Genomic DNA, 22,858 nt, shown 5'->3' with positions numbered 1-22,858 from the left:
TGTTGCAGTAGCTGCTAGGCTACACTTGAGATGGTTCTCCATGCCTAGTTCTGTTAGCTTTGTCCAGGATTGAACTAGATCATATGGTCTCCATGGGACTGTGCTTAACTAGAGGCTATAGACAAGATGTTTTCCAGAAATGGGCTGTGGGCCTGTCAGACTTTCTTAAATCTCCTCCTGTCTATTACACTCCATGCCTTGTTTCCTATATAGACAATTATGAATGTGCTTTTACTTAAGACGATTTAGGTAGCACATTTACTTACACATGCACTTCACCTGTAGTCAGTTCCACTTACTGAAAGCAGAGAAGGTGATGTAGTACTACTTTAAAAGCTGCCTGTCATGGGCTTCCCTGGTGGCGCAGTGGTTGAGAGTCCGCCTGCCGATGCAGGGGGCACGGGTTCGTGCCCCAGTCCGGGAAGATCCCACATGCCGCAGAGCGGTTGGGCCCGTGAGCCATGGCCGCTGGGCCTGCGTGTCCGGAGCCTGTGCTCCGCAACGGAAGAGGCCACAACAGTGAGAGGCCCGCGTACCGCAAAAAAAAAAAAAAAAAAAAAGCTGCCTGTCAGCCTTAGAGTAAATAATTAAGCAGATACCATTCCTCCTCTCGTTCCTTCTTCATCCTTTTTCCTTATTGGCAACGAGAGACTAAATGTAGATTTAGCCACCAACAACACGGCATCCTTACATTAGGGAATTGATCAGAAAACATCTGTAATAGCTACTCAGCTGAGAAAAGAGAGGAGGAAAAAAGAAACCTTTACATACTGATTCACAAACTCTTGCAACATGGAAGAAGTAACCATCGGTTACTGGACCAGAGTATATACTGCATCTTGCAGAGTTGCCGTGCAAGCTTCTAATGTAGGGTCTCTGCTGGCGTTGTAAGTCAGGGACTTATGATAAGATACGTATAATAGGCCAAAGAATCCCATCGATGTCAGCCTATTGCCTCACTTCCTTCGTTGTATTGATTGTAAGATACTTATCAAGTCTTACTATCTGAGGTCTGTCACCATGGCAGTTGTTCGGATTGTGCCAACATTCGTGGGCCAAGCCAGCTGACTTTTCAGTCCTTGTACTCACTCAGGCAATTGCTTGAGGATCTGGGACAACCTGCCATCTTGCTCTGAGTCAGTCACATCCTTGTGTGTCACTCACAGGGTTTTCCTTGGTAATACAAGTCCTGCTGAACCTAGCTCATAGGTCGGGGGTATCTCTGAGCATTAGGTCACTCCTTGCCCCTGACTTGCTCACTGGGCTGCTCTCTATTGGCAGTTACAATTGTGTGTAAGCGACCATCTCAGAAACACTTTGTGTTGGTCAACAGCAGCCTGGCCCCAGTACACTGGTACCTCTCATGTCCATTGGCTGAAGCACAGAGCACCTGATCAGGCTATAGAATCTGTTCCCCCAAGTCTGACTTAGCAGAACCATTTGGGGCATTCTGTCCTAATCCCAGAGGCCACCTCATAATGAAGGGGTCTTCATTTTTATCCAGTGGAAGGGTGGAGGCAGTGGGAAATGTTTTGATGACTCCTCTAGCTCCTGTAGGATATCAGGTACTAGAATTCCTATAAAATGGGCACATCCTTCAACCATACTACCAGATGCTACAAAGATATTCGCCTGCATATTACTCTAAAAGTGATTGCTGTCTATTTGGGAGCCTGCTTTTTAGCAGTCTTAGAATACTGACTACCATCAAAGATTATTTTGTATTCTATATCAGGGTTGATATAGAACTCTAATATACTGTGTTTCCTCATGCACTTTCACCTGTGCATTCTGGGTTTGGAACTTATCTCTTTACTTCTGTAAGTCACCCAGCCTGTGAGGACTTTCAACCCATCATCTTTGCCTTCCTTTTCCTAAAGTTGTCAGACCTTATTCCCTGAAGATATATGGTCTAGAATCTGAGTGATCAAAGCTTTACTAACAGCTTTGCCACCACAGAGTAGCATCTCTTCCTGGAGTGGAGAGCTCCTCCCTGCCTTCTCCCCATCAGACTGCCACAGTGCTCCTACACACGTGATGAAGGTCTGCTTGCCACCTTACTCCTGACAGTTTCTTTATTGGTTAGTCTCTTGGTTCTCTTGTGAACTAGTTGGAATTGGTGACTAAAGCACTGATGCTCCTGACAGCTTATGGGGGAGTCTGTTAGTATGGTGTTTGTTTAATTAAACATGTCTGAAGGCCCCTTCAAGTCAGAGCAGGCCAGTAAATCCTTAATATCCCTGAAGGCCTCATCTGTTCAAACACTGTCCAGGTCTCCAAGCCCACAACTATCTTCTCTTCTTTGAAGGTCTTTGCCTGCTTAATTTCATACACCAGCACCAGCAGTTCCTTTCCCCTCAGGGTGATTTTTTTCCCCAAAGAAATAAGTTTTTATCCCTTTCCTCAGGTCACCACAGTAACTAGTAGAGAACACCAGGCATGCTGAATGTGAATGTGGGGTGGCTGATTCTGCCTGTTTCTGTCACACTCTCTGTGTGCTCAGCCCTGATTTGTGTACCTGCAACTTCTATGTAGTTGACACTCCTGAGCCTTTAGAAATTGTCAGAATCGCCAATGTTAACTCTGAATGCCGAGGGTCTACATTTTGTATTAATGTAGCCCTATAAAAATGGATGTTGAACTTGAAGCTCATATAGGAAGTATCCAAGCTCACAGAGTGAGTGGCAAGCCTGGATTTTGCTTTTGGCTCCTGTCAGTAGAATCCAGGAGACCTGGCAGGCCATCAGGAATCCAGAGCTGTGAGGTGGGGGACAAAACAGAGGTGTGACCCAGGGCTGCAGAAGGCTTCCTTGCCTAGTGCAATGCTTGTCATACTTGGCATACCAGGGCTTCCCTGGTGGCGCAGTGGTTGAGAGTCCGCCTGCTGATGCAGGGGACACGGGTTCGTGCCCCGCTCCGGGAGGATCCCACATTCTGTGGAGCGGCTGGGCCCATGAGCCATGGCCGCTGAGCCTGCACGTCCGGAGCCTGTGCTCCACAACGGGAGAGGCTACAACGGTGAAAGGCCTGCATACCGCAAAAAAAAAAAAAAAAAAAAAAAACTTGGCATACCAGAATGACCTGGAGAGCCTGTCAAAACAGATTGCTGAGCTCCACCAGAGTTTCTGCCTCATTAGGTCTGGAATGGAAACGGGGAATTTACATTTTTAACATGTTCCCAAGGGATGGTGATGCAACAAGTGGCCAGGTACACAGGACAGAGGAAGTTTTGCTCAGAGGGTTCCCCTGCTTGAGCCCATACTGTTGCCTTTGGTCGTTTCAGGCTATGGTGTATGCTTGTCAGAAGTCTTTATCAGAGTCAGGAATACAGGTTGTTAGAGGTGTGTGTTTGACATTGTGGAGTCAGGAGCGAAGACAAGTGCAAAGCACAAGAAAGCAGGAACTTTTTGGCAGGTTTCTAACCTTAGCTTTCTTTGTTCTCAGTGCCTTTCCGGCAGTTCTGATGGGACAATTCGCCTTTGGTCCCTTGGCCAGCAGAGATGTATAGCAACGTACCGAGTGCATGATGAAGGTGTTTGGGCTCTACAGGTCAATGACACCTTCACACATGTGTACTCTGGAGGAAGGGACCGGAAGATTTATTGTACAGACCTAAGAAACCCTGACATTCGGGTGCTAATCTGTGAGGAAAAAGCACCAGTTCTCAAGGTATGTCATATGTTTTAGTTTTATGATTAAGACTGTTACGTGTGCTAGCCAAATACAGCAAAATCAATATTAAAACACAAATCAACTGTGAGGTTGTAAAAAGATACTTGTTAGTCACCCATAGAAGAAATGGCGATTTCATGGGTACATCAGGGATGGATGGCTCTCGCACTGGCGAATCCTAGTGAGCTGGCCCCAAAGTGCTCCTGAGCTCTCCTGACTTTCCTAACCTGTCCTTAGAGGAGGAATATGAGGAGTTCAGGTATCTGAGAGTGGACAGCAAAGCAGAAATTTGTCCACTGCCTCAAGAGGAGGATGTAGAAGAGTTCTCCTGAAGAAGAGGGGAAGCTGGTTCATATTCCAAACCATCACTGACTCAAAATAGTCCTGGGTGGTGGGTAAAAGGGTACTTGAGAAGCCATCCAAATTGACATCTGCTAAAATTGAAGCCTAGAAAATGGCCAGTCATCATTGACAAGATGTTCAGTCTCACCAGTGTTCACAGAATTGCACGTTAAGACAACGGTGAGGAGATTTCCAGGTTTAAAATGGAGGCATAAAGGCAGCACTCCCCCCCACCCCTTCTCAGAAATCATCTGAAAACAACAAGGAAAGCAGGAAACAATTGTAAATACTCATCATCTACGAAACTAAGTGACATCTGAAACCACAGTATAGGAGGAAGGACTGAAAAAGGGAATAGAGGTCAAATGAGATACTTGAGAGGATGCCTGTGGTCTAAGAGCTCACATAATACTGGCCAGTTACAGTTCTTTAAAACAGATGGCACAGCCTAATGGACAAAAGCAATAATCCTTTAGAGAAGCAAGAGAATGGAGGCTAAAATACAGGCACAGCATGTGTGCAGGAAGCACACTGATGGGGAGAGTCACGTATGGAGGAGAAACTGCACTGCGAGTCCCGCAGCTGCCAGGATCTCTTGGCTGTGGAGAAAAAGACTAGAAGTGTTTAGCACAGGCATAACCATGTTGTAAGGAGCATCACTGTGAACTGAAGAGGATTCCTACTTGCTAGTGGTTCAGCCCTGTCCCCATGTCTAAAAACCTGCAATTTCCTGGTGCAGGAAGAATAGTGGGCAAATGTAGAGTCATTCCATTTGCATAATGTATACATGGGTATATGTGTATTTTTATATGTATGGTATTTTAAAAATATAGGAGGACACAGTAAACTGTTCACAAAGTACAGTTGTATTCCTTAAGCAAATGTGTGTGGGGGTACATTATGTGGGTACTTTTCCTTTTGCTGTGTTGTTAGAATGGTGGTTTTGGTTTTTGCTACAAACATTTTCCAAGAAAAAACATATTTCCTTGTTACTAAGAACATGAAGACCAAACACAGGAGTGACAAAACCAAAAAGTTATAGTAAGTCATCCTTTTGACTGTACCCATCTAGAACCCTTAAATTATCCACACTTAAAACTTTAAGCCACTGTTTTTGGTAAGTAGTCACCCCTATTACACTTTTATAGGGCTACGAATTCCTATAGCAAAGAGACTCATTCTTCTGTGCATCGCTAGCTTTTAACACACGCTGTGGTATCGTCAGCACACAGATGTTGAATGAAGGAGTTGATATTTAATAGTGTATAGCTGGTCCTGGCAGTTCAGAAGAGTCAACATTCCACAAAGCAATATTTTTGTGCTTTATTTCAGATGGAGCTTGACAGATCAGCTGATCCCCCTCCTGCAATCTGGGTTGCAACAACGAAGTCTACAGTAAATAAATGGGTAAGTGAGCCACTGTATATCTGGCAAAGGTTTATAAACATGTGGTTTGTTATCACGGACCTCCCAGGTACCAGTAGCAAATGCTCAGTATGAGCCTGACTCTCAGCATGCTTTTGGACAGTGACAAAAATCTGAAAGCCCCTATGAATGCAGGTGTGATCCTAAGGATTGTACAAAAATTAAGGTCATAGTCAAAATGCAGCTTCTGACTTCTTTGTCAGGAGCCAAGATACACATTTGATGTGCTTAGAATAAGCACTGTTCCCTGATAAAACCAGTAAAGTACAGCTTTAAAGTAGTACGGCTTCTGATCTCATGAAGCTGTATTTGAAAAGAGGCAGCCCAAGTACCAACACAGCAGGGAAACTCTAGGATTCTGTTTTTCTAAACGTAGAGAAAGCAGAAAGTTGTTTTTTCAAATTCATTTCCTTTTTCTTTATAGCATGAAGAACAGGTATAGAAATAAAGGATAAGCAGAGAGAAATCACAAAAGTACTATTAATTCTTAAGTCTTAATTAGAGAAGATTAAAGTTTTCTCGCTTACCAGACTGTTTGTGGATAACAAAAGAGAAAGTGTTTGCATTTATTCCTGTTTATATGTAGATCAAGTGGTCTTTCTCTATACTTGTAAAAAAAAATGTTATATAACTTGTTTAAATTTCATTGTGCCAATTTGAGATCAACATAGCTTTACCTGGAAGAGTGCCTAGTCTTCTCTCCAAAAAGACAACATTCCCTTCTTAATTTTTGTTTTGTATTTTTTTAATCATGGTAGGTAATTGTATTTTGTGACTAAGTATTTTTTGATTGATGTTGTTATTGTTGGTTTTTCTCATTTGTCCTTTGTTGTTGGTTTCTTTTTTGTTCTTTGTTTTTCTTGCCACTTTAATTGGCATAAAATGATTAAATAATGAATTTTGTTCCTTTAGACATTGAAAGGAATTCATAATTTTAGAGCCTCTGGAGATTATGACAATGACTGTACAAATCCTATAACACCCCTTTGTACACAACCCGACCAGGTTATTAAAGGTAAGTAAGGATATTGGAAGGTATTGTCCGTTTTACTGAAGTTAATTATACTTACGAAGAAATTGACAAAAATAAAGGAGATGACCTTCCTTTAAATGTAATCCTGATGTCAACAAAAGACTAATAGTATATTGGTTTGTTTTTAATAGAAGAAAAATATTTTTTAAATGCTTTTTAGTGACTTTAAAAATTGAGCTTTCTTGAGTTAATCTTTTTGCCCAGCTTTAGAATAATCATGGTCTTGGTAAAGCCAGCAACCGCTTTGTAAAAGATATAAGATTTAATGTTTTCTTTTGGCACAAGCCAGAATGGTCAGATCTGGCCCCTGAATTCTGCATGCTACAACTGCAAGTGACAGCTCTGACTTCAAGGGGGTTAAAAGTATTGAATGGTGTGTTTATCTATAGTTAGATGTCCACGCTGTGACCTTTAGGATAGAATGTCCATTCAGGAAAAGGAAGATAGGAAAAAAAGTTAATGAGAGATAGGACTAATTCAGAGATTTCCTGTCATCATGTGGACTTCTCCTAGTGGGTAAAAAAATTATTAAGGGGTTTGTTCTTAATAATTTTCCACTAAGACCCTTGAAGTGAATGGAGAGTCTTTTAATCTGTTATTAAAATCAGACAGTTTTTCTTTGGTTAGCCTTAAATTGCCTTAGGTATAATTATATGGTATTCTGATTTACCTTCTCCTTTCTGGGGGCTAGTATGATTTACATTCTGTTACAATACATGCCAGTTAACATTATTGCTGTACTGTGAATTTAAATGTAGGATTGTTTTCCTAATTGTGTGGATTTGTTTCCTTTAGGGGGTGCTAGTATTATTCAGTGTCACATTCTTAATGATAAGAGACATATATTAACCAAAGATACCAATAATAATGTGGCATATTGGGATGTATTAAAGGTAAGTATCTTTTTGTAATTAAATATAGGTTATTGGATTATGTATCCCTTTATTTTTTATTGTAGTCTGTGTGTGTATATGTGTTATATGTGTGTGTGTATAAAATAACCAAGATAATTATCATATAAATAAAGATTTAATTGCAGCCTTATTTTGGGGTGGATATTTATATTCTTATGTGAATATTAGATAAGGCCATAGTTTATCTTTTTTTTTTTTTTTTTTTTGCGGTACGCGGGCCTCTCACTGTTGTGGCCTCTCCCGTTGCGGAGCACAGGCTCCGGACGCGCAGGCTCAGCGGCCATGGCTCGTGGGCCCCGCTGCTCCGTGGCATGTGGGATCTTCCCGGACCGGGACACGAACCCGTGTCCCCTGCATCGGCAGGCGGACTCTCAACCACTGCGCCACCACGGAAGCCCCATAGTTTATCTTTTTAAGTACCCAGAATTTGAATGGAACCGTTTTCTCTGTTTAGTGTATTACAAACTGTGTTGTGCTGCCTTCCCTTAAAATGAAAACAACAGAGTTCCTCATCCTTGAAACTGTTGACGTTTTGTCAGGGGGGCGGGGGGGGGGGCGGGGTAGGATCTGTCCTGTGCATTGTAGGATGTTTAGGAGCACCCCTTAGCCTCTACCCAGTAGATGCCAGTAACCACCTTCATCCCTATCCCCCACTTCAGTTATAACAACCAAAACTGTCTCTAGATATTGCCAAATGTTTAGGAGGAGGAAGGAAGAAGAAGGATGCAAAATCACCCTGGGTTGAGAACCACTGGAGTACACAAAATAAGTTTGGCCATTTCTTAGGATTTATAGCCATCACTGTGAGCAGCAGTTACTACTTTGGGTCATGTTACAGTGACTCCTTGGATAATTGAGATGTATTAAGCTGTTCAACCACATTATAAATAGCACTGAAGAATTTATAGACAGATTGAAAAGTTTGCTTTTAGAATCCTGACAAATGTTCCTTCTTAGTGTTGTTGTTATATTTGTTCAAAAAATATTTCTGGGGCTTCTCTGGTGGCGCAGTGGTTGAGAGTCCGCCTCCCGATACAGGGGACACGGGTTCATGCCCTGGTCTGGGAAGATCCCACATGCCGCGGAGTGGCTAGTCCTGTAAGCCGTGGCTGCTGAGCCTGCGCGCGCGTCCGGAGCCTGTGCTCCGCAACAGGAGAGGCCACAATAGTAAGAGGTACGCATACCACAAAAAAAAAAAAAATTCTGGAATGAATGAATACTGTGCGCACAGAACTGTGCTGAGGGTCACAAATGATGAAAAAGTGTATTTCATGATCCCTTTTTGTAGGAGGGACAACAGAGCACAAGATAGCTTATGGACAAAGGTGATTACTTACAACTGGAGAAATCAGGAGAACCTCACAGTGGAGAAATCATTTGAACAGGGCCTTAAAGGATTCCAGCAGATGGATTATGGGAGGGCATTTTAGGAAGAGGGAATGAATGGCAAAGGCACAAGAGGAAGGTAATCAAAACATACTTATTCAGGGCCAGGTGAACAGTTTTGTATAGCTGGAGACCAGAGTAAGTATAAGAGTAGTAGGGGTGTGTAAGGATGAAAGATGAGATTCACGTCATTTACCAAAAAGTCATGAATTTCAGGCTCCAGGCTTGGCCTTTCTTTGGTACTTCCTAAAGATTCTTAATCATAGATGATTTTAGAGCAGGAAAACCCTATGTTCAGAGCAGTAGCAGTACGTATCATGGGAAAGAAGCTGGAAGTCAGGAAGTCAGTTGTCTTAAGCATAATGACTTGAGGATCTAAAGAAAGAGATGGATGAGTTTTGGCCACTGTGAAGCCTTGGAGAGATCCTGGCCAGACCGAAGACATCAGATCTCATTGTCCTCCAGGCCTTCCACCCTCCCCTGGAGTCCCTCAATAAGACGATTTGATCCAAAAATAAAAGGAGAGACAGATGTTGGGTATATTTTAAAGGAAGAATTGAAAAGATCTGGTATTTTGGTTAGGTTCCTGGTTATAAGGAACAGAGGTTCACTTAAGTTAACTTCTGGATCCAAAAAATAAACACATTTCTTTCTCGGAAAAGGGGACTGTCTCTGAATGGAAACCTTGGCCTAACTAACACATTCCCTCCCTGTGGCGCAGCTGTGTGGGAAATCACATTACAGAACAGTTGCTTGGTGAGCATGGCTTCAGAACAAGAGACCTTAGTTGAGTGGAAAATTTAATTGCAGTAGGCTCCAAAAATTCCGATTGGTTTTTTTCCTACAGTAGAGATGTGCTTGTCAGGGGACCAGAAACTCACGTTTGTTTCAGAGAGGGGTTCTGTGAAGACGGAGAGGATCCAGAGTAGCCCTAAAGGACCTCATCAGTAGGAATTTGGCTGCTTCACCACTAATGTGGCCCTAGCTCTGCCCTGTGGCTAGGCTTTACCTCATGCTGCGCAGCATCTGATGTTCTCCAGAATATCTAACAAAGTCAAATCGAGCCAGTTCCTCTTTGATTTTCTGCCTATGAGTCTGATGTCCTCTCTCGGTCTAATTAGCTGAAGACTGAGTAGAGTCCTGCTGTCTGAATGGGAGGTAGTTCTACTTAGATGGGGCACTCAGCTGGCATGCACCATCATTGGCATTTTTGTGTCCCTGGCAGCTTCCCATATCCAGACACTAGACCTTGAGGTTTTAAGATCAAGTGATCAGGCAAAATAGACATGGCATTATACAGAAATATGGAAGTCAGGAGTATTTAGGACCATAGGCTCAGAGTTAGAGCTGCATTCTGACCTTGGCTCTGCCAGCTACTAGCCAAGTGATCTCCAGAATATGCTTACCTTTGTCTTTATTCCTAAAATCTGGATGGTCCATATTTCTTGGTAATGTTAAGGGGGTGTTTGAGAAGTATTTACTGTAGTGACTGACACATAATAGTTAGGAGGCTGTTGTACTAATACAGGCGAAATATCGGATATTCCTCTAGAGTGGGGTGGGAACAAGGGGAAAAAAACAATGATTAGAAAGAGATTTAGGCCTATAGATAAGAGTGATGCTTGAATAAAAGGGAGTATCAAGAAAAGGAAGGAGCAGAGATTAGTCCTAGGTTTCGGGATTAGTTTGGTGAGTGGAAGTGATACAGGGAACGTAAGAGTTTGAAAGCATTGTTGGGCAAAAGGGACATGGTGAGAAAGACAACAGATTTGGATTTATGTGAGATATCTGGGTAGAGGTGTTTGCTGGGCAGAGAGCTATACAACCTAATGCACGAATGAAAGAACTGGGCTGGAGAAATCGGTTCAGCCGTCTTCAGCTGTGGATTATAATTGGAGCCATGAGAAAGGTCAGAGTTCCTAAGGGATACATCTATACTGAAAATAGAAGAAACCAAGTCATCTCCCTTTCAAGAATTTTTAGAAAAAGAGGAAGCCACAAAGGTGTGTAATAAAAAGGGGTAAGAAAACGAAGAGCTCAAGGACTAATTAAGCATTTCAGAAAGGAGCTTGTGGTTAGCTGCATTGGCCTGCTGAGAGTTTGTGTGAGACGGTGGAATGGAACGTGCACATGGATCTAGCCAATAAAGAGGATGGTGTCTGGGGAGAGCAGTTTCTAGGGAGATCTAAGGGCAAAAGCCAGATAGAGTGGGTTGAATAGTGTTTGGGAGGTGAAGAAACAATTTGAGGGGAGACAATCTTAGATGAAATTTGACTTTGGTGAGATGGGCAGGAACGGCAATAGCTGGAGAAGATTTAGGCATGAGAAGGTCAAGCAAGGGAAGGTTTTGTTTCGGTGTTTAGGCATTTTTAAGATGGGAGAAATTTGATCATGGTTCACTGTTCATGGGGAGAAGCCCATAGACACATGAGAAGGTAAATGATGGTACAAGGTCCCCAAGAAGCAAGAGGTGAGGGGATCCAGAGCACAGAAAGGAGGGACACCTTTTTCCTTGCACCAGGAAGAACAGTAGCAGAGAGTTAAGAGGATTCTGTCAAGGCTTCTCTTTTTTTGAGAAGTAGAGGTCAGAGTCATGTGCTGGGGGTAGTGAGGGAGGTGGTGGCAGCAAGGTCAGGGGTATGAGGAGAGTAGAGATTTGACAAAGATGTTGTGGAGGACTGACTTTGGAAACAAGTTCCAGGTAGCATTAATGACTGTATATTTATAGTGGGAATACTGTCAAGGATTTGAGAGGCCATCTTGTCCTGTGTGTTGTCCATGTGGATGTTCATATTGTCCGGGATGCAAGCAAGATCTCAAGATGGGTTTTAAGACATTATGCCAGGCTCAAGTTGCCATTGAATGAGGGAGATGAGGGAGAGTGAGCACAGAGGTTGCTAGATGGCTGTGAGGAAAAGGGGTACGGTTTACTGCAGCTAAATGACACAGGCTCAAAGAAATAGGAGTTTTTACATAGTGATGGTGGAATGATGGTCTCTGTATGCCATTAGAGAGTTATGGGATGTAGGAGAAGATGCAGAGTCACCCTTTGAGAAGACAGCTGATGAGATGGGACCCTCAGGAAAGAGCCAGTTTGCTGTTAGGAAGAATAGGTAGAGGGAACATTCTGTGATATTGTTCAGGATTGAGATGAACTGTGATTGGAAATGCTCCATGGCACGAGGGGAAGTTCAGGACATACTTTTGGGGAGCATAGATATTTAGGGAATGAATAAAAAGGATTGTAATGGTCAAGAAAGAGAAACTTAAAATTGCTGCTTATATTATAGCTGTTGTCTGAAGGTATTGATAGCTTCACAATTCTCCTAAAGTGCTTATAAACTGTTATTTGTTCCTTGAAGATTTTTTTTGCTTCATTTGACATTGCTTCCTGATAAGTGTGGTGGTATACTATATCAGTATGAGCAAAATTAGGTTACAGTTTCCCAAAAAAGAACAGTTTGTGGTTTTCTAATTTAAAATTTTAATAGGACGTAGTTACTTAAAGGTAAATGCTTTAAGATAAAAATATTTGACCATGTTCTTTTTGGAATGTATTTAAGACTCCATTATATTTAGGCAAATGTGTAAAATTTTGAGTAGCTAAGTCAGAATCAAATCAGTTGACCACTTAACATTGATAATTATCATACTTTATTTTTGATGTATAGGCATGTAAAGTTGAAGATCTGGGCAAAGTGGATTTTGAAGATGAAATTAAGAAAAGATTTAAGATGGTATATGTACCAAATTGGTTCTCAGTAGACTTAAAAACAGGGGTAAGTTAGCAATTGATACTTGTGCGATTTGGGATAGTTGAAAATTTCTAATATAGCTCAAAATTAAGTAGTATTAGTTATGGAGTCCTGTGTTTTTATGTATGAAAGGAAAAAATTTTATGCAGTTTAAATGCCTTTTCATATGCCAGTATATTAAATTGTAGTTGCATTGAATCACCCAGAAACACATTTTGGTTCTGAATCTGTGGCTTAGCACTTTAGTTAAATAGTACAAATAAGTAATGGTTTAGAGACTTATTTGGAGAATGTATTCACATGGAATGTCACTAACAATTTTTTTCTTTTGACAGATGTTGACAATTACTTTGGATGAGAGTGACTGTTTTGCTGCTTGGGTTTCTGCAAAAGATGCTGGCTTTAGCAGCCCTGACGGGTCAGATCCAAAACGTGAGTTTAAGTGTCCTTCTTTCCCTTTCTCCTTCCAAAAGAGATGGTGGATCTGTGCTGTTTTTTTATGTGCTCATCTTTTTTTTTTTAAACAATATTTGGGTTTTTCAAAAATCATTTTTCAAGAAACCTGTATATTCTCTCATATGGAAATGGAAAATACTATTCATTTTAAATGTTTTGGGGATCTTGATTTTTCTCACAATCTATGGCTTAGCTTTAACAATTAAACATGCAGCACACTCTCTACCCTTAAACCATGTGGGAAGTCTGTTAGGTTAGGAAAGTGAATCTAGGAAACAGTTTTTCCCCCCCAATTTAAAAAAAAATTATTGAAGTATAATTGACATATAATGTATTAGTTTCAGATGTACAATATAATGATTCAATAGTTGTATATATTGTAAAATAATCACTACAATAAGTCTAGTTAACATCCATCACCATACACAGAAAATTTTTTTTCTAAATGAGAATTTTAAGGATCCTACTCTCTTAGCACCTTTCAAATATGCAATACAGTATTAGTAACTACAGTTGCCACACTGTATATTACAGCCCCATGACTTATTTATTTTATAACTGGAAGATTGTACCTTTTGACCCCCTTCACCCATCTTACCCATTCCATTACTCCCCACATCTGGCAACCATCAATCTGTTCTCTGTATCTGTGAGCTTTGTTTTTTGGCTTTTTTGTTTTTAGATTCCACATATAAGTGGTATTTGTCTTTCTGTGTCTGACATATTTCACTTAACCATAATGCCTTCACGGTTCATCCTTGTTGTCGCAAATGGCAAGACTTCATTCTTTTTTATGACTGAATAATATTTCTGTGTGTGTGTGTATGTATCACATTTTCTTTACCCATTCATCCATCAGTGGACAATGAGGTTGTTTCTAATATCTTGGCTATTGCAAATAGTGCTGCAGTGAACATGGGGGTGCATATATCTTTTTGAATTAGTGGTTTCCTTTTCTTTGGATAAATAGTCAGAAGTGGAATTACTAGATATAATAGTTTTATTTTTGAGGAACTGCCATACTGTTGTCCACAGTGGCTTCACCAATTTACATTCCCATCAGTAGTGCACAAGGATTCCTGTTTCTCCACGTACTCTCAAATATTTGTTACTTATGGTCTTTTTGATAATAGCCACTCTGACAGGTGTGAGGTGATATGTCATTGTGGTTTTGATTTGCATTTCCCTGGTGATTAATGATGTTGAGCATCTTTTCATGTACCTGTTGACTGTGTGTCTTCTTTGGAAAAATGTCTGTTCAGATCTTCTACCCATTTTTTAATCAGATTGTTCAGTTTTTTTGCTATTGAGTTGTACGAATTTTTTATATATTTTGGATATTAACCCCTTTCAGATACATGATTTGCAAATATTTTCTCCCATTCACTAGGTTGCCTTTTCATTTTGTTGATGATTTCCTTTGCTCTGCAGAAACTTTTTAGTTTGATGTAGTCCCACTTGTTTATTTTTGCCTTCATTGCCCTTGCTTTTGGTGTCAGATCCAAAAAAATCATTGCCAAGACCATTGTCAGCGAGCTTACTGCCTGTGTTTTCTTCTAGGAGTTTTGTGGTTTCAGGTCTTACATCAAGTCTTTAATCCATATTGAGTTAATTCTTGTGTATGTTGAGAAGAGACTCATCTTCATAAGAGTCTATTACATTTTGTTGATTATGAATGTAGCATGTAGAAATACCTGATATATATAAATACAGTGTATTGGCTTTGTATGGAAATAGCCCTTTAAAGACTACAGTTGCTGTTTTTGTTTGTTCCTTTTTAAAGAATGGCTGTATCTGAACAACCAAATAGAATATGTGTTTGCTCCATATTATCACAGCTTTAAACATTCTAAGATAAAATTTTAATAGACTTCGTGATATCTCTAAATCTTGCTTTTAAACATCCTTGGCATTGGGTTAAGAATGTAACATCAGAGTTTGTGGAAACTTTTAATTTTTACTTCTTTCCCTCTATTTTTAGGTTAAAGCTAATGATTCTCTTTTCCATTTCTTTTTTATATTAACTCTTTTGCAGTGAACTTAGGAGGACTTTTACTCCAGGCCCTCCTAGAGTATTGGCCTAGGACGCATGTGAATCCAATAGATGAAGAAGAAAATGAAGTAAACCATGGTTCGTGTTTTTATATCAGGATAATTGATTTAAATTTTACTCAGAAGTTAAGGATACTTAGATTGTGTGTTATCCTGAGAATGTTTTCTTAAAAAAATTATTTTAAGCATTTGCTAAAGTGTGACATAATAAATATATGTGATGTGCCCAATTTACTGCCCTCCCTTCCACATCCTAGAGAACATCCATCCAGTCTTAACTGAGATTCCAAGAGAGCTTTTAATCAGTGAGATTCTATACACAAGATATATAGAATAAACCCTGTGTATCCAAATGACCTTTGTCCTTAAACGTAGGCAGCTTAGCAGGGTTATTCCAAAGATATTTCTTAGGGTATCCATGGACCGGCTAGATTTACCTCCAGTGCTTGCTAATTAACATCAAAAAGCCAGGTTTGTCCTTGTGTAGTCAAACTTCACATTGGCTTGAAATGTAGATATTACCTAGTCTGATGATCTACCTGATCTTGGCTCAAAAATTCAAATCCCAACTCAGAAGTGTCAGGTTAAGTGAATGAGTATGTGTAAAGAATTAATGTCATTGAGGGCATTGAAAAGCTTTGTGTGCCACAGGCAGCGGCAGTAACTTTCTCTGGGAAGCAGAGGAGAATTTGGCTCAGTTTCATTAAAGAAAGGGGAAAAGAAATCTTAAAATTTCACAACTCATATGTAACCTTAAGTCCCACCCACTGAGGACTTATCTGCTGAAGATTCTCTGAAGATTGCCCACTTACGGTGGTCACCAGTGATGAGGACCTCCTGCCAGAGACTTTGTTCTGGCTGACTGATTCATCCAGAATGATTTTTGGAGTTTAAATCTGTTTTGCAAGGATGACATACCTCTTTCTCTGAAAGCCAGTGTCCTGATGCCCCTGTCATAGAGAGGGCACTGACCCCACCTGTGATGTCATTTCTTTTGTCACCTGGCCCACTTTATTCCCCTTTAGAATTGTACAGTGGGCTGTGAGCCAGAGAAATTCAGTGGAAATTTCTCTTCACAGAGGGTTGAGCAAGCTAGGTTCTGGTATGGGCTCTGCCATTTATCAGCCATGTAGTTATGGGCATGTCATTTCCTGTTCTTGGCTTGTCTTTCTCCATCTGTAACATGACAGGGTACCCTCAGAGGCCCAAGTAGCAATAATACATATTAAGTAATGAAAAAACAGTGGTACAGGGACTTCCCTAGTGGTCCAGTGGTTAAGACTTTGCCTTCCAATGCAGGGGTTGCGGGTTCAATCCCTGGTCGGGGACCTAATATCCCACATGCCTCGCAGCCAAAAAACCAAAACATAAAGCAGAAGCAATACTGTAACAAATTCAATAAAGACTTTAAAAAAATCAAAAAAAATCTTTAAAAACAAAACAAAAAACAGTGGCACAGAGTAGGGGTGGTGTGATGAATTGGGGGATTGGGATTGACGTATATTCGCTAATATGTATAAAATAGATGACTAATAAGAACCTGCTGTATAAAAATAAAGTAAAACAAAATTCAAAAAAAAAGATCAAAAAAAAAAACAGTGGCACAATCAGCACCTCTTGGATCCAGGCTTTGGTTGGGGGTATAAAGAAAAAGTCACAGGAAACCCCAAATCATCCTTAAAATCAAACTGGCATAGTAAAGGCAGGGCAGGACCCAGCCAGAGCTCAGGACACTGCACACTCTACGTGTCTGGTAATCTTCTGCTACACCTGCACCATGCTCAGTGGATACTCAAGAGCTGCTTAGGTTATACTTGGGGAGCAGCTCAAGTATTCTGAGGCCTGTATTGTGTTGCAGGTGGGGGTAATAAAGATAAATGGGCATGGACCCTGCCCTTCAGGGACTGGCATTCTGGTTGGGCAAAGGGCCGCTTACATCAGCATTATGAGATCAGAGAGTAGGTTCTGTGAGAGAGGTTCTGAGAGTGCTGTAAGGTTGCAGAGGGCAAGACTGCTTCCAGATTCGTCAGGGAAGTGTTTATGTACAAGCTGGCACTTGAGTGGGGGTCGATGGCACTCCGTTCAAAAGATTACAAAGAAAGCAGAGTGAAATGAAGTCTGCAGAGAGCAGTAAAAATGAGATTATTACCTCTTTGAGGTTTTGTTTTTCACTGTTATCTCTGCCATTAGTTGTGACTACCATTAACCATAAAGTTTTTTCTGACAGAAATTTTTCTGAGCTCGGCATTTTACCGGCCCCATCCCGTCCCCGCAACAAAAAAAGAGCAGATCATCGTTTATAAAGAGGCTGTCCTGTACTTACCTGTGGCTGAAATAGACGGTTATGTTTTTGTCTCAAATCTCAGACATTAATCTCTTCTGTTAAAATCCTCTAAAATGTAGTCATTTCTCATGAGGTACATCCCAAGTTGCCATATTTCTTATTTTCAAGAATTTAACTTTGTTTTTTTACCTTTATTTTTGTCTCTGACTGACGTACAGGATTTTGACTTAAAAAATCTTGCAATGGTTGGGCTCTGTGGAAATGAAATGTTTAGAGTCTGTGTTTTTAGCACTAACTCTGGATCCTGACACCATCTGTACCTTTTCCTAGTAAATGGGGAGCAGGAGAACCGAGTACAGAAGGGAAATGGCTATTTCCAGGTGCCCCCACACACTCCTGTGATCTTTGGTGAAGCTGGAGGTCGCACCTTGTTCAGGTATGGGTAAGAAGGGCTAAGAAGGCATCCTGTTTGCCAAGAAGTATTCATTCAAGCACATGTTTATTTTTAACTTCTAGGGGTGTCAGGGGTTTGGAAGCTTCTTCATCTCCATGACATAGTTAAGTGTCTGGTGCTATTAGACCCCATTCTAATTGTGAGCTGAGCCTCTAGTGTTCAAATGAGGTTGATAGCTTGCCTTGAGGCAGCTTCTTAGTGGTTTCTGCAGGAAACCATCACCGGAAGTGTCTGCCCACAGGACAGCATCAGAGTAGATAACTTCCCAACTTCCCTCAGGCTTGGCCAGGGGAGATGGACTGGGCTGCTCTTGGGAACTGTTGTGCCCAACAGTGGCCCGACCTGAGGTGTGAGGCAGTCCTTCATGAGGCCCTGCACGCAAGAGCTAGACTGGCTTCATCTCCAAGTTGCCAGCCAAGGCCCAGGGAGAGTCATGGGGGAAAGCCTACTAGAGTCTTCTGTAGGGCCAGAAGTAAGAAAAATGTTTGTCTTGCCCTTGAGGGCAGAATTTTCTTCCTTTATGATGGTTTCCTGAGAGTGTGGTTACCAAAAATAAACCTGACCGCCATTGTGTGTGGAGTGCCACACTCTATAGCACTGGCAGACGACCTTTCTCAAGTGCTTTGCCTATACCCAGGTTCCTATCCTCACCCAGGGAATCAGGCAGCTGTAGTATATGTCTGGCCTCAAAATCTGGGGGCCTGAGTTTTAGGGCTTCCTCTCCCTCTTAGCAGAGTGAGTCATTCTGCCTGCCTTCACTTTATTTCCTCAGCTGTCAAGTGAGGGTTATCCTTAAATGAACTCTGTAACAGTCCCTCCCCCTAACGATTATTGACAATGATTTGGGGATCTGTGCTTGTTTTGTCACTTACTACCTGTTGGATTATGTTTAGGCTGCTCTGCCGAGACTCTGGGGGTGAGACTGAGTCCATGCTTCTGAATGAGACAGTGCCACAATGGGTAATTGACATCACTGTGGATGTAAGTATCCTCCATTCCCACTTTGCCCTTTTATTTTTTTCCAAATCATGAAGACAATTAAGAACTACTTTAGACTGTGTAATCTTTAATTAAAACTACACTACCAAGTGGAATCCTCTTCTGCTTCCCTGCAGTTCCAAAGTTTCAGAAGTATTAATAATTATTTATATATCTCTTTATGTCTTTAAATTATATAAATAATACATGCTTATCAAAGAAAATAATAAATGAATAAGGTGAAATTCCCATCCCTTTCCCAATCACTGTTTCTCTTTTATTCACTCCCTATTCTTCTTCCCAGAGGTAGTAAATATTAATAGTTTAATGCATAGCCTTCAGTAGTTTTTTCTATGCGTACACAAGCATATATTATTTGTGTATATATGTGTGTGTGTATAGATCATTTTATTTTGCACAAAATCTCCTACTATATATACTGTTCTGCAACTTGATTTTTTTTTTGTTTTTTTTTTCTCTTCTCTCTTAAAAATATATCTTGGACATTTTTTCATGTCTGTATATGGATCATTCCTTTTAATGACTGCAAGGTATTTCATTGTATAAATGTACCAAGATCTATTTAGCCAGTCCCTATAAATGGACATTTAGGTTGTACCCAGTGTTTTCTATTACAAACAATGCTTCAGTGAACATCCTTGTACATATATCTTTGTGTACTTTTTAGGATAAATTCCTAGAAGTGGAATTGCTGGATCAAAGGGTATGCACATTTTAAATTTCGATAGATATTGCCAAATTGCCCTCCACAAAGGCTGTACCAGTTTACACTCTTACCAACAGTGTATGAGTGCCCAGTACTGCACACCCTCACCAATGCTGGATACTTATAATCTTTGCTGAAAGATAGGCAGATTTTTGTTTTATAGGCAGATATTATCTCATTGTTTTAATGTGTTTTTTGGTTTTGGTTTAATTTGTGGTGAGGTTAAGCATCTTTTCACGTTAGCCATTTTTATTTCTTCTTTTGTGGATTGCCTATTTGCATTCTTTACTCAGTTTTCTATTGGGTTATTTGTCTTTCTTACTGACTTGTAGGCATTGTTCATATTCAGTATTAACCCTTTGAGTATTATCTTGCCTCTCAATTGAATTTTACTTTGTTCATGATGTCTTTTGGCAGGCAAAGAGTTTTAATTTTTATATGACCAGATCCTTTTTGGCTCTGAGTTTCATGTCTTGCTTAGGTGTTTCCCACTTCAAAGTAGCAAAAATGTTCTCTTCTTGTATTCTCTTCTAGTATGTTTATGATAATGGTTTGTGTCTAGATCTTCAATCTATTAGAATTTATTCTGTTTGGTGTGAAGTAGAATGCTAACTTTCTCCAAATGGATAGCCAGTGTGCCAACACAATTTATTGAATAAACTTTTGCTACTAATTTGAAATGCTATGTTTATCATATACTAAATTTCTATACACACATGGGTCTGTTTCTAGACTCTTTTATGTGCTGTTGACCTATATTTCTAAAGATATATGAAAAGAGATTTAATCTCTAGAACCTGCAGAAAATTCATTTTCTGTCCCAGATATACCTCCAAGAACTTAAAACTGGTCTGACACCTGATAGATATTCTGTTGTCTTCTCTAAATCTGAGCTCCCCATAAACCACAACTTCCTTCGAGTGTTAAACTCACCTGGATGCATTGCTGACTTTATGCCTGTGGCTCATTCCTCAGAGGAGACATCCAGACAGGATATGATATGGAGGCTCGGAGAGGATTAATCCCCAGAGAAAAGATGACCAATTAATTTTATCCTTCATCTAAGTATGTGGTTTACCTCATGGTGGACATCTAGGTGGTTGGCTGAAGTTTCCACTCATTTAAAACCTCAGACCTTACTCTGATGTCAGAGGAAAAGAAAGTGGGAGGACTTTGATTGGCCTTTTCAGTTGGATAATGGGCCTCACCAGCGTAGAGCGTATGGTTTTGCTCAAAGGTGAATGTTGTGGGTTTCTCGCAAGACACTTAATTTTTTGTTTGGGCATTTTAATGTAGAACTCAGATTTTGGTTTGTATGGCTTAAAGAATTAAAATTTGTTTCCTTTTCATTCCTTGAATTGTTAATTGAGAAGATCCATGCTGCAATTTCATATTGCCACTGACATTGCATATAATTTGTCTTTATGTATCTTTTATTACAAAACGAAACATTATACTTTTCTGATACCTTTTCACTAAGGCTGACGTAGATAATTTGATAGCTTATTATAAATTTCATAGACAGTCACTTTTAATTGTGAAATAACTTAACTTGTGGATAGTTTTCCTGTTGACATCATTTTAGTTTATCAGCTAACAGAAACTATCTTACCTTTTTTCACTTTTCATGTTTCAGAAAAATATGCCCAAATTCAACAAAATTCCTTTCTACCTCCAACCTCATGCATCTTCAGGAGCAAAAACCTTAAAAAAGTAAGTAAATGGAGTGTCGTGTGATACTTTGATCTAATTTATTGCCAGAGATTTTAAAAAATTCCTTATAGTTGCTTTTATAGCACAGGAGGCAAGTACTAGATCTAAGGCTAATTTCATAATATTGAAAGTTTATATAATTTAACCATATACCAAATACCTACTGTGGCCGGCTGCAGATGTTCAAAATAAGTAAAACATGGATTTTGTCTCTCATAGTTTAGGACACAGTCTGCATATAGTAACTGCTTTTATGGATACTTACGGAATGATGAGTGTAGGGGAAAGAAATGAATTTTTGGCTGTAGCTTTCCAGAAAGCTTTCTTGAAGGACATGGAGTTTGAGCTGGACATGTAAGGATGGATAGAATTTCAAAAGAGAGATATTCCAGGTCCAGAAAATGGTTCGATCAGGGATGTGGAAGTAGGAGCCTGCGTAAGATATTGAAATTGCCAAGGACCTATGTAGCTGCAGCATAGGATGGAGGGGTGGCCAGGAGATGCTAGGAGGGGAGTCAGAAAGAACATTCAAGGTTTCACTGATGTGTATCCCAGCAAGTAGAATCAGTAGGACTTTAAAACCTTTTGTTAGAGAGATTTCCAAACATATGCAAAAAAAGACAATAGGAGAATGAACCCCCATTATCCCATCACACAGCTTAAATAATTCTCAACATATGGCTAAACATTTTGTTTCATCTATACCTCTACCTGCCCTCCCTCCCACTGAACCCACCTGCCTACACACACACACACAGATTATTTTAAAGCAAGTTCTGGATATCACTTCAACTAGGTTTAATGACTGAAGTTCAGGATGACTTTCAGAGCATGAGCCTTAGCTACTTGGTTTGACCATTATTAACTGATGTCAGAGATACAGAAGTAGGCTTGGGGGTAAGGAAATTGCTGAATCTAGTTTTGGACATGTAGAGTTTGAGGTGCCTTTGGGACATCCAGCTGGAGCTGCCTAGCTAGCTGTTGTGTTGGTAGGTCTGGAGATCAGACAGGCAGTTGAAACTCAAGGGCTTGGCTATAGGAGGAGGAAGCCTTGGGAGAAATGAGCACATATATCATCGGAGCCTGGTAAGCACCAGGGGCTGCCTTCCCTTCCATGAGCATTTAGTTTGCCCATGCTCTGGGAAAGTCTTTAAGGGAATAAAACCCAGAAGGCTATTCCTTATGTATATAGAAGGTTTAAGAATATGTATGTAATCTCATTTATTTGCACATAATCTGTCTTAGGGGAGGACACTATAGAAAATCTATTGGCGATTCTAAAAATGGATTACGGCAGTGACTAAGAACATTTATTGGTTTATGTTTCTGTGGTATGTTTTATCTTTGTCAAATGTTAACACCAAGAAATATGGAAGAGATAATATCCAGTGATTTCCTGATGTCACAATCTGCCCTTGCTTTTTACAGAGATAGACTCTCTGCTAGTGACATGCTTCAAGTCCGGAAAGTAATGGAACACGTCTATGAGAAAATCATCAACTTGGATAATGAGTCTCAAACCACTAGCTCTTCTAATAATGAAAAACCAGGAGAACAGGAAAAAGAAGAGGATATTGCTGTGTTGGCAGAGGAGAAAATTGAACTTTTGTGCCAGGACCAGGTAAGTGGACTTGAGGACACAGCCCCATTTTTTCCAGTGCTGGTGC

The 22,858-nt window shown here is 40.3% G+C and overlaps 1 protein-coding gene across 4 annotated transcripts in view; it reads left to right on the top strand.

Annotated features, from left to right (window-relative positions):
• The window catches only part of WDR48 (WD repeat domain 48), a 45,020-nt gene that overhangs the window by 19,355 nt on the left and 2,807 nt on the right, over positions 1-22,858 (top strand). For all 4 annotated transcript variants that reach the window (XM_022563704.3, XM_089919156.1, XM_089919159.1 and 1 more), the window contains 11 exons: positions 3,445-3,669; positions 5,347-5,421; positions 6,352-6,454; positions 7,268-7,365; positions 12,444-12,551; positions 12,863-12,959; positions 15,019-15,114; positions 17,650-17,755; positions 18,667-18,754; positions 21,115-21,191; positions 22,620-22,812. In XM_022563704.3, coding sequence (XP_022419412.1) covers positions 3,445-3,669; positions 5,347-5,421; positions 6,352-6,454; positions 7,268-7,365; positions 12,444-12,551; positions 12,863-12,959; positions 15,019-15,114; positions 17,650-17,755; positions 18,667-18,754; positions 21,115-21,191; positions 22,620-22,812 — 1,266 coding nt within the window. The remainder of the gene's footprint in view (positions 1-3,444; positions 3,670-5,346; positions 5,422-6,351; positions 6,455-7,267; positions 7,366-12,443; positions 12,552-12,862; positions 12,960-15,018; positions 15,115-17,649; positions 17,756-18,666; positions 18,755-21,114; positions 21,192-22,619; positions 22,813-22,858) is intronic.

Source organism: Delphinapterus leucas, chromosome 10, assembly GCF_059928025.1.
Source record: "Delphinapterus leucas isolate spDelLeu-1000000601 "Yukka" chromosome 10, BTC_Dleu_Yukka2, whole genome shotgun sequence".
Lineage (NCBI taxonomy): Eukaryota > Metazoa > Chordata > Mammalia > Artiodactyla > Monodontidae > Delphinapterus > Delphinapterus leucas.
The sequence above is the reverse complement of the archived record's forward strand: the minus strand, read 5'-3'. Positions and strand labels throughout refer to the sequence as shown.